Here is a 16,767-nt window from a genome sequence, read left to right as displayed (position 1 = left end):
GAAAGGCGTGCTCAGTTTAGCAAGTTTTCTTTTCACTAGGTTTCCATCAGAACTGTAACAGTAGAGTAATATCCCTTAAATTTTCATATCTAAGTAGAGAGAGTAGGATTACCCATTATGGGTATTGTTGAATACTTTACCGTGCATTAAATGAATACAGCCGCCTGTGTAACTGAGGTTTCTAACGCACTCTTGTGCGGTGGCGTTCTACTCGGGGTTAAGCCAGTTCGCGTCCTAGTAGTGGAAAATATTCTCTACCAGTATTGCGCCGACAAGCGGAGGAGAAGTGGTGGCGCTAAGATCATGATCACCAGTCACTTCACTAATGACCTAGGTTTAATTCCAAACCTGTCCGGTGTGTCTCGTGGAGTGAGGGCGGGAGATACTGTTGATGGCGATCCGTTCGACTGACGGGGTTGTTAAACTCTGCGGCTTCCTTCGTACTTTTCGAGAGGAGTAGGCTATGTGGCGGCACCAGGTTTCACCCTCTCCCTTCCCTTCATCCATATCAACACAAACTCAACACTACACCGTACAAATAGTCATCACAGTTATCCACACGACGTAGATAGACGCTTTAAACGTCATAACAGGTCTAAGGAAGGCAGTGGGAAAACCATCTCCACTAAGACCTTGCCTAGAACGTGTATGGAGGAATCCTGCATCTGCTTCCCTACGCGTATTCCTTAAGCGTGAGGCTACATTGGCTCTTTTAACTGAACTAAATAGGGATAACTGCAACCAGTCACTTTTGAACTATTGGTTTATTTACAGAAACTAGTCTTCCAGTCTTTTCACGATCAACTTCTGCATTCTCGATCTGAATACGAGACTGAAACAGCTCGAAAACTACTTCATGGAGGTATGATTCAAATGGTTCAAATGGCTCTGAGCACTATGGGGCTTAACTACTGAGGTCATCAGTCCCCTAGAACTTAGAACTACTTAAACCTAACTAACCTAAGGACATTACACACATCCATGCCCGAGGCAGGATTCGAACCTGCGACCGCAGCGGTCACGCGGTTCCAAACTGACGCGCTTAGAACCGCACGGCCACACCGGCCGGCATGGAGGTATGGCAAAACAGACTTGTTATCTGTATTTACATTTAAATAAGTTGATCGTTTTATTTGTGGCACGCTTCTTCTTTTCTGTACAGACGTTCCTAGCAGTAGCTGAGAACTTAATCGGGTACTTAATTTTTCACTCTCTTTTCTAGTGAGGTATGGCAAAACAGACTGGTTATCTGTATTTACATTTAAATAAGTTGAATGTTTTATTTGTGGCACGCTTCTTCTTTTCTGTACAGACATTCCTAGCAGAAGATGAGAACTTAATCAAGTATTTAGTTTTTCACTCTCTTTTCTAGTGAGTGTCCTGTAAACTACGTACTGAGCTGTTGCATGATCAAGTACTTTTGGATCGTAGGATTTAGTTGAACCTAGTGATTCAAAATGACACTGAGCAGTATGACAAGGAACTGCGCTGTTCGGGCAGACTTATAGTATTAAGTTTTTGGAAGGGTTCAAGTGTCGATGTTAGCTGTACCGTTCCACCTGCATTTATAAAAAAAATCCCTTGGGTTTTATATTTTTACGACTCGGTTACATGGTTTCGAAATGTAAAGAATCGCAAAATCATTTCAAAACGTAGCAAACTGTTTATACCAGCCAGTGGTCATCGTTATTCCAGCGCTCTATAGATGCAAGCAACGGGGAGAAACCCTGAGAACTGATGGAGTGAGAAGTGTCTCCTGCCATGCACTTCACAGTGATTTGCAGAGTATAAACGTAAATGTAGATGTAGGTGTACAAACCGTTTGTAGCATGTGCCTTTAGTCTGAAGATGGTTAATGGCTGACAGAAACCACTTACGGCATCGTGAAATGCTGACGTGTTGGTGTCGCAAAAATAGAAGAGACTAAAAGAATGTATTCAGTTACTCATTCAGTCTCCATGGGGACTACTTTATTTGTTGCAAAGTAGTTTGGGTGTGAAGATTCTGAAGGATTCACTATCTGCAACGAGTTTAACAACACGTGGTTTAGCGGTCGAGTTGCGACCGCTATAGAAGGGAACACACAGTCACATAGTCGCCCAAGCACAAAATGGACTAGGAATAGGTACCGGTAGAGTACAGCGAACTGTGTATGTGGCCAACATAAAACCGAAATTGTCACGTGTGCTATGTGTGGAGTTGTATGTTTTCATGCTGAGCTAAGACTGAAAATTTACTGCTGCACTAACCTGCTTTGTTTTTATATCTTTATTTATTAGTAACAGCAAAGACTGTTGCTGTCTGCGAATGCAAATCTAAATACGCCAAAGAAGGAAAAGTTACTTTTCATTGGTAAGAACAAAAACGTCTAGTTACGGTCGTCATATGAGAAAGAAGTGCTTGATGCGTTGATTAATATGGAGAAAAGGTGTAATAAACAGTTAATATCGTAGGGATGGTTCATGTGACTGTATGAGCATATATTTACGTAACAAGTGCTACAGAAATTCGATAGTGTGGGTGAATGCTTCCAGTTAACGTATGCGCAGTTCGAGATATTATCACCTTTAGATAAGATTCAGATACAATAGCACAAGTACGTACGTCATGGAAAATGAGTATGTACGACCAATAATTTATTTCCCGAAAAATGTAAGATCGTTAAACACATGGCACCAGAAACGCGAAACAGAGCAAATGTGTCCGTACATTTCACAGCTCTATACTGGATGCTTTTCATGAGTCTTTCAGTTTGAGCGCACGAGAAAGGCATGTCGCAGAGCTAACGAAGTATAGTACAGCTCTATTCAAACAATGACTCGGCTGTACGATCAACTGCCTTTCGATACCTCAAAACAATGGTGGCTAGCCGTAGTTTCCTTACAACAAAAAATTGAGACTGTAGAAAAAGTGGAGTTTCCCTTGTGTGCAACAATCAGCGGCACAGCTGAGGCACTTGGCACAAATAAGAGAAAGGCATTTTTATTTGCCCCTTTCTAGCTTTGGGTAAAGTTTATTCCTGATATAGAGAGGGAATGAAACACTTGCAAAAAATCCAGGGCGCTTTCCAACGATATTTCTCTATACTGGCGACGTAACGGTATTCAAAATCTTCAGAGCTCCTGCAGCACAGATTCACGTAACTGTTAGAGTCGATGTATGTCGGCGGCAAAATATTCGTTTACGCTCATCGGAATATTGTTCCTCTGCAGAGCACAGCGCAGAGGGGCTAGCATTAGCGGGTCAGCGATCGGACGCGTGTCGCTACACTCGCGGGGATTGCGAATCACGTCGGCGCCGCAGGGCGCGGCGGCGATTGAGCGACAATCGATTAGAGTCGAACAGAGGGAGGAGCGGAGCGGAGCGAAGTGGCGCGCGCGGCCGGCAGCTGAGCAGCTGGGCGGCCCGACGCGACGCGTCCGCAGAGTCCGGGCGCCACATGTTGCAGCCGCGGGCCACGCCGGACACTTGTCGCTCCGCGGGCGGGCAGCACGGCAGGGCAGGGCAGGGCAGGGCACGGCTGCGGCTGGGGCTTGCAGCCCGGCGGCGACTCACCACCAATCAGCGACGCAGGGAAGTAGCAGAAGAACAAGAAGAAGAGGGGCGAGGCGAAGAAGAAGAAGAAGTGGCGGCGGGGTCGAGGCGGCGGGGGACGTAGCAGCGCCGGCGGCGGCGACAGCCGCTCGGCCGGAGGCGGTGGCGGAGGGTCCGGAGGCGGCGGCGAGGCGGGGGGCAGGTCGGGGGCGGCACTGGCACTGTCGGCACTAGCACTAGCGTCGTCGAGGGCGGCGGCGGGGGCGGCCGGTCGTCCATGCCGGCGGCGGCCAGGGCGGCGGCTCCGGCGGCCGACGCGTGCCCCCTTCGCGGTCGCGACACTCGCGCACGGCTAGGGCCGCCCGCGGCGGACTCGGGGGTCGTGGCGGGGGCGGAGGCGGCGGGCGGCGGGCGGCGCGGCGCGGTCGCTGCTGCAGGCCGCCATGGCTGCTGGCCGCGCACTGCCGCCGCCGTCGGCCGCCACGGCCCGCGCCGCGCCGCTGACAGCCGCCAGGTGGCTCACTGGTCGCGCGCGTCGCCGCCCACCCGTCGCCCCGCGACAGTCGCATTGTTGCTACGTGACCGCATCTACTCATTTTCCCTCGCTATTAAACAAGATGTTCCGCACCACTTCAAGAATGTACTGTGAGAATCATTGACACCGTTCCTCACAAGCGACTTCTAAACAAGCTGCGGGCCTATGGGGTATCGTCTCATTTGTGCGACTGGATTCGTGATTTCCTGTCAGAAAGGTCGCAGTTCGTAGTAATAGACGGCAAATCATCGAGTAAATTTGAAGTGATATCAGGTGTTCCCCAGGGAAGCGTCCTGGGACCTCTGCTGTTCCTGATGTATATAAATGACCTGGGTGAAAATCTGAGCAGTTTTCTTAGGTTGTTCGCAGATGATGCTGTAATTTACCGTCTAATAAGGTCATCCGAAGACCAGTATCAGTTGCAAAGTGATTTAGAAAAGATTGATGTATGGTGTGGCAGGTGGCAGTTGACGCTAAATAACGAAAAGTTTGAGGTGATCCACATGAGTTGCAAAAGAAATCCGTTGGAATTCGATTACTCGATAAATAGTACAATTCTCAAGGCTGTCAATTCAACTAAGTACCTAGGTGTTAAAATTACGAACAACTTCAGTTGGAAAGACCACATAGATAATATTGTGGGGAAGGCGAGCCAAAGGTTGCGTTTCATTGGCAGGACACTTAGAAGATGCCACAAGTCCACTAAAGAGACAGTTTACACTACACTCGTTCGACCTCTGTTAGAATATTGCTGCTCGGTGTGGGATCCTTACCAGGTGGGATTGACCGAGGACATCGAAAGGGTGCAAAAAAGGGCAGCTCGTTTTGTATTATCGCGTAATAGGGGAGAGAGTGTGGCAGATATGATACGCGAGTTGGGATGGAAGTCATTAAAGCAAAGACGTTTTTCGTCGCGGCGAGATCTATTTACGAAATTTCAGTCACCAAATTTCTCTTCCGAATGCGAAAATATTTTGTTGAGCCCAACCTACATAGGTAGAAATGATCATCAAAATAAAATAAGAGAAATCGGAGCTCGAACAGAAAGGTTTAAGTGTTCGTTTTTCCCGCGCGCTGTTTCGGAGTGGAATGGTAGAGAGATAGTATGATTGTTCGTTGAACCCTCTGCCAAGCACTTAAATGTGAATTGCAGAGTAATGATGTAGATGTAGATGTAAATGCAGTCTAAGGATTAGCCCGGATCCTCGCATTAAGTCCGACAACGTCGTCAACATCTGCGACGTGTGTGAGAAAAGTAATGAGATTGACGACGTCGTGTTGTTCCACTTGTAGGGTCTAGTGAAGCACGGGATACAACCCGTCGGCTTTGACCAATGGCGTCAGAATTGACCAGAGAGCATTTATTACACAGAAGGAAGATCTGACAAGATTGTCCAGAAACAAAGGAATACGAGCGACGAAAAATATAGTTGACATACATCAATGTAAATTGTATTTTCACGTTAAGGATATCGCGAATTTGTATCATATTATTTCTCTGGAAAATGAAGGGGAAAAAATGGATGGAAATATTGGTAGCATAGAATACCTCACGTCACATATACAGGGTGAGTCACCTAACATTACCGCTGGATATATATCGTAAACCACATCAAATACTGACAAATCGATTCCACAGACCGAACGTGAGGAGAGAGGCTAGTGTAAATGGTTAATACAAACCATAAAAAAATGCGCGGAAGTATGTTTTTTAACACAAACCTTCGTTTTTAAAAAAATGGAACCCCGTTAGTTATGTTAGCAGATCTGAACTTATGAACAAATACGTAATCAGTGCCGTTTGTTGCATTGTAAAATGTTAATTACATGCGGAGATATTGTAACCTAAAGTTGACGCTTGAGTACCACTTCTCCGCTGTTCGATCGTGTGTATAGGAGAGCACCGAATTACGTAGGAATCCAAAGGGAACGGTGATGGACCTTAGGTACAGAACAGACTGGAACAGCACATTACGTCCACATGCTAACACCTTTTTATTGGTCTTTTTCACTGACTCACATGTACATTACCATGAGGGGTGAAGTACACGTACACACGTGGTTTTTGTTTTCAAGTACAGAGTGGAATAGAGTGAGTACCGACATGTCAGGTCAATAGATGTTCAATGTGGTGGCCATCATTTGCTGCACACAATTGCAATCTCTGGTGTAATGAATGTCGTACACGCCGCAGTACATCTGGTGTAATGTCGCCGCAGGCTGCCACAATACGTTGTTTCATATCCTCTGGGGCCGGCCGCGGTGGTCTAGCGGTTCTAGGCGCGCAGTCCGGAACCGCGCGACTGCTACGGTCGCAGGTTCGAATTCTGCCTCGGGCGTGGATGTGTGTGATGTCGTTAGGTTAGTTAGGTTTACGTAGTTCTAAGTTCTAGGGGACTGATGACCACAGATGTTAAGTCCCATAGTGCTCAGAGCCATTTGAACCATATCCTCTGGGGTTGTAGGCACATCACGGTACACATTCTCCTTTAACGTACCCCACAGAAAGAAGTCCAGAGGTGTAAGATCAGGAGAACGGGCTGGCCAATTTATGTGTCCTCCACGTCCTATGAAACGCCCGTGGCCCGCGTTTGTTACAACACGCAACTGAACGTCGGAGGGTTCAAGCGTCAACTTTAGGTTACAATATCTCCAGATGTAATTATCTTTTTACAATGCAACAAACGGCACTGATTACGCATTTGTTTATATGTTCAGATGTGCCAACAAAACTAACGTGGTTCCATTTAAGAAAACGTAGGTTTGTGTTAAAAAACATACTTCCGTGCATTTTTGTATGCTTTGTATTAAACAGTTACACTAGCCCCTCTCCTCACGTTCGATCTGTGGAATCGGTTCGTCAGTATTTGATGTGGTTTACGAAATATATTCAGCGGTAACGTTAGGTGACTCACCCTGTATATGAGTTGTATTTCGAACCTCATTCGAACTGTATTGGTTAACTGAGTAGGGGATACAAGTTCAGCATATGTCGATTTCTTCGTTTTCGTTACCATTAATATCCTGTTGTTCAGTTGAACTATATAGGTCAACTGAAGCACGGGATACAAATTTTGCATGTGTTGTTTCTATCGTTTCCGCTACCACTAATAATCTGTTCTTACGTAGATAGTAGTACTACCTATGGCAGAAGGAGCTACGTGTATAATATTTGTATCCCATACTGCAGTTGGCCTAAGTATGTGCACACTGTTAACGAAAACGTGGAAATGGACGTACATTACATTTGCAACCTGCACCTCAGTTGAACTACGCGAAGAGGTAATAAGACAACACATACACAATTTGTATCACGTACTTCACTATGAGGTACAGTTTTTTTTTTCGCCTTCGAAGTTAATAGTGTCGACTGAAAGTTATAGTTTTAATCACAGCAGTGACAATAGTATCCCATTCTTTAGTTGAGCTATAAGGATATCTCAAACACCACCAGTACGTGACTTTCATAATGTCTCTCAAGGCAATTTAGATTTTTCGAACCACGTCCCTCGTCTTGTGGATTGCCACAGCCGATCTTTGATGCAGCGCCATACGAGTAAGTCCTGAGTATGGCGCATGTACGCTCGTGAGGTGCATATATTCGCCGCACTCACGACATCAAACATACTTGGCAACAAGACCATACATTTGTAGAAAACAAATTGTGCTCAATATGTCTACGCCCATAGCCTCTCTTAAATCATCCAGGTTCATCGGAACAGATAAAGCCATACCTACAAACGAAAATGAGAGACTAAAAATTGTCCTAAAATAAGACACTAATAGTCCAAATCACCTTAATATCACTAAGAATGAAATTAAGTACCGAATGAATTGCATAGAACCAATTATTTAAATAAACGCAACACGAAGAACATTTTGAGCAATATGGAGCGATCTCTTTTGAAATCACATTCTATTATTTAATGTACAATGATAGCGCTTGTCCGGAACACAGAACTGTTTCATTGTCTATCGCTGAAAGTGAAGACATTATTATCTATGAGTAATGTTTGACGTCATTGGTCAAAGCCGACAGGTTGTACCCCTGCTTCACTAGATCCCACTTGTATAGATCTTTCAGTCCCTCAGTCTGAGTTTCAGCTCTGTACAGCCATCATGTGATATCTGAGAATGCCATCAGTGAAGTTATGTCTCTGTTGTGAGCTATGAAGATGGAACAGCGGAATTTATGGCAAAGTTATGCCATCAGGTTTTGTGTTAAACCCCAAGAATCCGAGAGGGTACCTTTTGAAAAGTTGAAACAGGCCTATTGGAAACATTCCCTATCAAGAGTATAAGTTTTTCGCTCACACAAATCAGTTCTGGAAGGCCGAGAACACGCAGAAGATGAACCTCCCTGAGGGAGACCTTAAACTTGAAAAACCGACGAAAATGTCGAACGTGTACGTGCTCTCGTGAGATTGTTCACCCAGGACAAACAGTCAACCGAGTATTTTACAAAGATGTTCTTGAAAGGCTCGGGAAAAGGGTTAATCGAATGAGTCCAGACATTGCAGATAAGTGGACGCTGCGTCATGACAACACCCTATGTCACTCGGCCACTTTCATCATGGAATTTGTTACCTTAAAAGGCATACCTGTTGTTCCACAGCTCCCCTAATCACCTGATTTCTGACTTTTTCTCGATACCTAAAAAGTCTTAAAAGCGCGTAATTTTGTGATTCTGTACAACATCCGCAAGAATGCGACTGACACGTTAAATCCTTATCAGTTGAAGCCTGCTAGCTCTGCTGCCAAGACTGACAACTACTCCGGCAGTGTATAGCTGCCGAAGGCAACTACTTTGAGCGGCACAATATTGTTGTTTGAAGAAAGTAAAAAAAATTGCTAGAAAAAGAAAAATCAGTCTCATTACTTTTCTCACATTCGTTGTATATCTTTATTCCGGAAGCCACGATACGGTGTGTGCTGGAGGACAGCCGTACTGAGGTGAAGTTGCTAGACCGGGGAAGTCACCATTGCTGTGCTCCTGCCTGCCATACGTGGTCAGACTAGTTCTAATATTCAGCTTTTGTCAGTGACTTCGACTAAGAAAACTTGTTGTGTTATTTTTTAGTAAACTCTTTCTAGATTTACAGTAGCCTGATAAAGCTAAGTCATTTATATTATTCTTGTTACCTCACTTATACGTGGAATAACAGTGCCTTACGATATTGGCTTTTAAAAGACGTCTTGTAGCTTTCTTGTTCCTTCCGGGCGGATAGTTTCATTTTTCTAGCTCGAATGCCAAAACGACGTTTGACAGGTAAAAGTGGCCACACTACTCATCGAGAAAAGTGGTCAAGGTTTCAATCTGTGTAACCCAATAAAGGTTAGTTACCTGTGTCACGCGTAGGACTACAGATTGACTCATAAATTCTTTTACATACAAAGCTATCACCCGACATTGTATCCCCATGAGATGAATTTAAATCAGTTATTTAATGATATTTAAAATTATCTCTGGCCTATTGCTGTGCAGTGTGCGGCGCTATTTGCCGAGGTTGGTATTAGCAGTCCTATGATATACACTCCTGGAAATTGAAATAAGAACACCGTGAATTCATTGTCCCAGGAAGGGGAAACTTTATTGACACATTCCTGGGGTCAGATACATCACATGATCACACTGACAGAACCACAGGCACATAGACACAGGCAACAGAGCATGCACAATGTCGGCACTAGTACAGTGTATATCCACCTTTCGCAGCAATGCAGGCTGCTATTCTCCCATGGAGACGATCGTAGAGTTGCTGGATGTAGTCCTGTGGAACGGCTTGCCATGCCATTTCCACCTGGCGCCTCAGTTGGACCAGCGTTCGTGCTGGACGTGCAGACCGCGTGAGACGACGCTTCATCCAGTCCCAAACATGCTCAATGGGGGACAGATCCGGAGATCTTGCTGGCCAGGGTAGTTGACTTACACCTTCTAGAGCACGTTGGGTGGCACGGGATACATGCGGACGTGCATTGTCCTGTTGGAACAGCAAGTTCCCTTGCCGGTCTAGGAATGGTCGAACGATGGGTTCGATGACGGTTTGGATGTACCGTGCACTATTCAGAGTCCCCTCGACGATCACCAGTGGTGTACGGCCAGTGTAGGAGATCGCTCCCCACACCATGATGCCGGGTGTTGGCCCTGTGTGCCTCGGTCGTATGCAGTTCTGATTGTGGCGCTCACCTGCACGGCGCCAAACACGCATACTACCATTATTGGCACCAAGGCAGAAGCGACTCTCATCGCTGAAGACGACACGTCTCCATTCGTCCCTCCATTCACGCCTGTCGCGACACCACTGGAGGCGGGCTGCACGATGTTGGGGCGTGAGCGGAAGACGGCCTAACGGTGTGCGGGACCGTAGCCCAGCTTCATGGAGACGGTTGCGAATGGTCCTCGCCGATACCCCAGGAGCAACAGTGTCCCTAATTTGCTGGGAAGTGGCGGTGCGGTCCCCTACGGCACTGCGTAGGATCCTACGGTCTTGGCGTGCATCCGTGCGTCGCTGCGGTCCGATCCCAGGTCGACGGGCACGTGCATCTTCCGCCGACCACTGGCGACAACATCGATGTACTGTGGAGACCTCACGCCCCACGTGTTGAGCAATTCGGCGGTACGTCCACCCGGCCTCCCGCATGCCCACTATACGCCCTCGCTCAAAGTCCGTCAACTGCACATACGGTTCACGTCCACGCTGTCGCGGCATGCTACCAGTGTTAAAGACTGCGATGGAGCTCCGTATGCCACGGCAAACTGGCTGACACTGACGGCGGCGGTGCACAAATGCTGCGCAGCTAGCGCCATTCGACGGCCAACACCGCGGTTCTTGGTGTGTCCGCTGTGCCCTGCGTGTGATCATTTCTTGTACAGCCCTCTCGCAGTGTCCGGAGCAAGTATGGTGGGTCTGACACACCGGTGTCAATGTGTTCTTTTTTCCATTTCCAGGAGTGTAGTTTGGCCGTATTTCTTAATGGCTTGTTCTCTTCCTTCTCTCTGTGATCGCGAAAGCTTTTATGCGGCGGCAATCGGGACAGTTAAAGAGTTAGTCGCTGGTCGGAGCAACGTGAGGAAAGGTGTTTGCTTATTCGCTCGAGAAGAAACTTCCCTCAAGCTGTGAAGGCATTTATTATGGGACCGGCCGCTCACACTAATCAATCGCGATCCTGCGGTAGTGTGGATTCGAGAGGTGGTGCAGCCTGAAATTACGGCAGTAATTGTTGTGTGGCTACTCAAGTTCGAATCTGTGTATGCTTCTCACTAAGAGAAGTGCTGCGCTTCGATGAGATCATATAGCCATTTTCTAGTATCATTCACAGATTTTGTGCCGATAGAGCGATTGAAACTATGTTCAAGTATTTGGTCATACACTGTGTCCTCCGGTCATAGATAGCGATAGACTTCACATGAGTGTACGTTGTTAGGGGACAGTTGCGCGATTTCCTTTAACCTGTTCCATGATTCGGACTCTTCCTGCCAAGCGAAGCTTCGTCCCTAATTATTGTCTCCACTGACGTTATTACCCTGTTTTCCAAATTGGTTGATTATACACAAAGTGAATACTGATGCTTTTGACTTAGTGATACTGTAATTGGTGCTGCATTCGATGATAGAGGTCCTACAGAGCGCGGGTAGTCGCACGCCGGATCAGATACAGACGTTGCAAGCCCGTTTTAACCACTATCTGGATAGAATGAATGACTTAGTGGGCGTGGACAACGAACAGGAACAGAATTTAGTAACGAATAGTGATTATATTCAAGAATGGTCTCAGACCAGTAGTAGAAGAGTAAGTACCGTTGATGGCGCAGATTGTTTGAGTGGTGACAATAGTGAGTCTGGGCGAACGAATATTGATACTGATTTTATGGAACTGCAGAACCCGTAACTAGAAATTTTAAATGAATTATTCAATTTTTACTTGAATTCTGTTGATCGCATAGCTGATTTTTGGTGTTTTGCGGTGGAGTTTCAAAACAGAACATGGGCCATGCAAATGAGTGATTACTGCATTTACATCTACATCTGCATGGATACTCTGCAAATCACATTTAAGTGCCTGGCAGAGAGTTAATCGAACCACAGTCACAATAATTCTCTGTAATTCTAATCTCGCACAGTGCGCGGAAAAAAAACAAACAACTATAGCCCTCCATGCGAGCTCTGATTTCTCTTATTTTATCATGGTGGTAGTTTCTCCCTATCTAAGTAGGCGTCAACAAAATATTTTCGCATTCGGAGGATAAAGTTGGTGACAGAAATTTCGTGATAACATTCCTCCGCAAAGAAAAACGCCTTTGGTTTAATTATGTCCATCCCAAATCCTGTATCATTTCAGTGACAGTCTCTCCCCTATTTCGCGATAACACAAAATGTGCTTCCCTTCTTTGGACTTTCTCAATGTACTCCGTCAATCCTATCTGCTAAGGATCCCACACCGCTCAGCAGTATTCTAGAAGAGGACGGACAAACGTATTGTAGGCAGTGTCTTTGGTTGGCCTGTTTCATTTTCTAAATGTCTTACCAATGAAACGCAGTCTTTATTGCCGTTAAAGTAAATGATAATTTGTGTGACAACGTTTGTAAGCAATACAAGAAAATAGTACATGGAAACAGTTTAGGACTAGAATTTCCACGATTATTCCACCCAGAGCCTTGCAAGAGTTCATTTATCGGCAGTAAGGGCGTGAACAGGGAACTGTGAGTCAGTACGTTTATGCAGCGGGTTAAAAGAAGTGTGGTAGCCTTAGAACTGACATATCAGAATGCTAGGAAGAAAGTCATATTTTAGGAAGGCTGAGCCCCGAAAGTAGGCAGCGCGCCGTATTTCTCATTTGCCCCACGACACTGGCTCAGCTAGGTGAAGTAGTAAGAACCGTCCAGATCACGGAATTTGTGGATTCGCTTAGAGATAGCCAATGCAAAAAGGGAGAGGCTTGTGGGAGTAAGGGGTTAGAGGGGAGGCGGAAGGAGCAAGGCTTCAATAGAAAGACACACCAAGAAAACAGTGAAACGCGAAAGAGGATAGATAGCGACTGCAGTAAGGTAATTTGTTGGAAATGCGGTAAGGAAGGAAATGTGAGAAGTGAATGCAGCGAGAAAGAAATAGAGGAACAAGAAGTATGGCAATGACTGCAAGGCGAAGGCAAACTGATTAGTGCCATTCTGAGTAAAGGGGCTCCACGACTGCCATTTTGTGCCAAGGATTAAACAGTGAACCAGTCTGCTCTCTTCTGCATTTAGGCAGCACAATCCGGCAGTTGATTATAAATGGGTCTTGGGGCATCAGAGAATTTGTAAGTTGCTAGCTGATATCGGACAATACTTGATGGTCGATAAATCGAGTTTAGTCGTCAAATGGTGTTTACAAATCAATGTGACTATTGGTGAGTTTTCTTGGAAGATGTGCATGAAGATCATTGAAAATTTAGCCACTGACTGTATTTTGAGGGCTGATTGCATAGCGAAGATGGGTCTGATATCCAATTGTTGGGGGTGGTAGTTTCATTTTAAATTTAGGCCACAATATATTTTTCAGTTTTACTAAGTCAGATTTGTGAGATGACCAGTTAGGATATTTAGATGAATTTTTGAAAGGTAAGATCAAGGCTGTGTGTGTTGAATTTCCAGATTTGCTAAGCGATGTGTTGGGGGTTACCGGACTGCTAGAGTATTGGACCGAATTAAGGGATCAGGTTTCGGTCAAGAAACCACAGTATTAATTGTCACCACCGATGATGAAAGTATTAATGGAACATGTGGAAAAGATCCTAGAAAGGGGTGTATTTCGAACATCTAAATCCCTATATGCTGCTCCCATGTTCTTGGTTTCTAAATGCAATGGCGAACACCATCTGGTAGTTGACTACAGTGTATCAAACAAAAAGGTGATACTGAAATCAATGCCACTATCGTGAGCCGGGTGGTTTGAGGGAGAGCGGGTATTTACTACATTAAATCTCAACCAGGACTATTATCAAATGCCTTTACAGGAGGCTTCAAAGCCGAAAAGAAGATTTCTAGGAAAAAATAGAGATTCAGCGGGAGGTAAGAAGAGTACAATGAGCACCATAACTGTGTTCAGCAGAAAACAAGAAATCCTTAATTATATATCTGAAATGGAAAAGTGAATTTATGATTCACAGTGAATGACTTACTGAGGTTATCGTTCCAGCTGGCGGAGCGAAACGAAATACTATATAAGTTATTTAAAAAAAGTCTATAGGAAAGTGTCCAGACACTGTAAGTATTATTCCCTTGCGTACGAAAAAATTATGTAAGCCTTCAGAGAAACGGATATCCAAAGTTCCTATATATTATTTTCTCTTTCACTTAAATGTATTTGGTGTGGTACTTTGTAATATGGATAAGGGACAGTCACATGAAAACGATACAGATGGAAAAAGTCAGTAAACTATTTATTATTGAAAAAATAATCGCCATAACTGTTAATACATTTATCCCAATGTGAGAGGAGATCTATACCTTGTTCTTTCCATCTGCCTCGTTTTAGTTTGACTGCCCTTTATAGAATCAAAATGTGTAAGCAGCCAGCCCCCACCAGTAAGCACGTTTTGGTGAAAATTCAATATCTCTTGGAGTGGGCACTTCAGCTGACCTTCCGCTATTCCTGTTGTCACCATCTATGCTCCCCTTCTCTTTTCCATTCTCAATTGTGAGAGAAGTGATTGTCTCTAAGCCAGTGTATTAGCTCTAATTGCTCAGACTTTCTCAATGTGGCCACTTTGTGAGCCGTATGTGGGGTTGGTGGTGGGGTGGGGTGTGGGGGAATGGTACTGTTATGTCGACCAATTCCTCCCGGAACATACTGTCTTGCAATTTCAGTATTAAAGTTCTTCGCTATGCACAATACATCTCATGTACCGTCTGAATCTAGAGTTCGCTCGCATCGCCGCAATGCTCTCGGGCCGAGTGATCGATGCCCTGACGAAATTGATACCTTTAGTTGGATATTGTCCACATTTTATATTACTCTAACTTGATAAGAGGGTAAGTATAATCAGTAACACTCATGACTCCGACTCTGTCCAACACACGGTGCGTAAGCGACCTGTAAGCATTCTCAAAAAAAAAAAATGGTTCAAATTGCTCTCAGCACTATGGGACTTAACATCTGAGGTCATCAGTACCCTAGAAGTTAGAACTACTTAAACATAACTAACCTAAAGACATTACACACATCCATGCGCGAGGCAGGATTCGAACCTGCGACCGTAGCGGTTGCGCGGTTCCAGACTGTAGCGCCTTTTTTTTTTTTTTTTTTTTTGCTTATGATTGATTTCAAAAGTTTAGTTTGCAGTGGATCGGTTAACAGAGAGAGCACGCTACTTTGTCAAATCGAACCGTGAAGCATAAAACTAGAAAGTCCCTCTTTACGAAAATTAGAGTTACTCAAACTTTTGCGTGAAAACTCTTGTTTTGAAAGGAGAATAATAGTATATATAAAGTTTGGAAAGTAGGAGACGAGGTACTGGCAGAAGTAAAGCTGTGAGTAGCGGGCGTGAGTCGTGCTTCGGTAGCTCAGTTGGTAGAGCACTTGCCCGCGAAAGGCAAAGGTCCCGAGTTCGAGTCTCGGTCGGGCACACAGTTTTAATCTGCCAGGAAGTTTCATATCAGCGCACACTCCGCTGCAGAGTGAAAATCTCATTCTGGAATAGTATATATAATTTTACTTAATTTATCGACTTCGTAAGTAACACACTTTGTAACAATGCGTAGACCCAGCAATGCTTGTATTAACATTTAAATTTATTCCACATTCACAGCGAAGTTTGCTATTGCCTTTCGGTAATCCATGACAGCATGGAAGCCTTTATAACCATGTTACAGGGCGTACATTATTTGTTCTCGGATGGCAAGCGCTGATTTGAATGGCTAGAAGATATGCGTTCTAGCGTTAGAAGTTATACTGACATCCTCTCATGTCTTCTGGATTCTTCACTTTTTTTGTCAGGCAGTATATCTGAGGCCAAGGAAAGCTTATTTTACCTTCATTTAATTTAAATCCAAAGTTAAATATGTTCGCTTGACCGAAACTGTTTGTATATGAATAATTACACACTACGCAGCCTTTGGTGGTGCCACGATGCCGTTCTTCAGTTCTAATTCGTCGGCTGTTGAAATATCTATCAAAGTGCTCAAATATCGGTCAAACTTTGTGCAGGAGTAACAGTTCGCTCAACTCCTTCTGCTCGCTCAATATGTTTAAAGTGCGTGGCCCTCCCGTTACACGCACCTCCCTGTACCACCGCCTGTCGCACTAGTACCTAGATGATGAATATACGTACCTTAGCAATATCTTACTCTATCCAGGGGAAAACCAAACGTTCCAAAAGTCAACTGCATCCCACACATGTCGCAGAAACCTACGTTCCGCGGGTTTACCTAAGACAACTTTTACGGTCCAGTCACTTTATATGATCACCGCCTGTTTTCGATGTTAAAGTGCAAGACCAATTCACCCATGGCAGGTGGCAGCACTAGCTGTCGCGGGTATAGCGGAAAACAGTGCGATCGTTGTCGTATGCGGAAACGGAGCGATCTATCTGGCGTCAAAACGGGCAAGGTCGTCGGCTTTCGGAACATGGGTGGAAGCATTTTCGAAACGGCTAAATTTGTGGGTAAAGTACGTCTCCAAGTTTCAATATGTGATACGCAAAGTGGCTTAGTTGCGCCA

At 45.0% G+C, this 16,767-nt stretch overlaps 1 protein-coding gene across 1 annotated transcript in view; it reads right to left on the bottom strand.

Moving 5' to 3' along the window:
* Positions 1 to 4,103, bottom strand: part of LOC126456112 (uncharacterized) — a 196,861-nt gene extending 192,758 nt beyond the window's left edge. The window contains exons 1-2 of the mRNA XM_050091866.1: positions 4,058 to 4,103; positions 3,678 to 3,962 (exon numbers count right to left, since the gene is read on the bottom strand). Coding sequence (XP_049947823.1) covers positions 3,678 to 3,962; positions 4,058 to 4,103 — 331 coding nt within the window. The remainder of the gene's footprint in view (positions 1 to 3,677; positions 3,963 to 4,057) is intronic.
* Between the last annotated feature and the right edge of the window lie 12,664 nt (positions 4,104 to 16,767).

This window comes from Schistocerca serialis, chromosome 2 (genome assembly GCF_023864345.2).
Source record: "Schistocerca serialis cubense isolate TAMUIC-IGC-003099 chromosome 2, iqSchSeri2.2, whole genome shotgun sequence".
Classification (NCBI taxonomy): domain Eukaryota; kingdom Metazoa; phylum Arthropoda; class Insecta; order Orthoptera; family Acrididae; genus Schistocerca; species Schistocerca serialis.
Note: the sequence above shows the minus strand (reverse complement) of the source record. Positions and strands in the feature narration are given on the sequence as shown.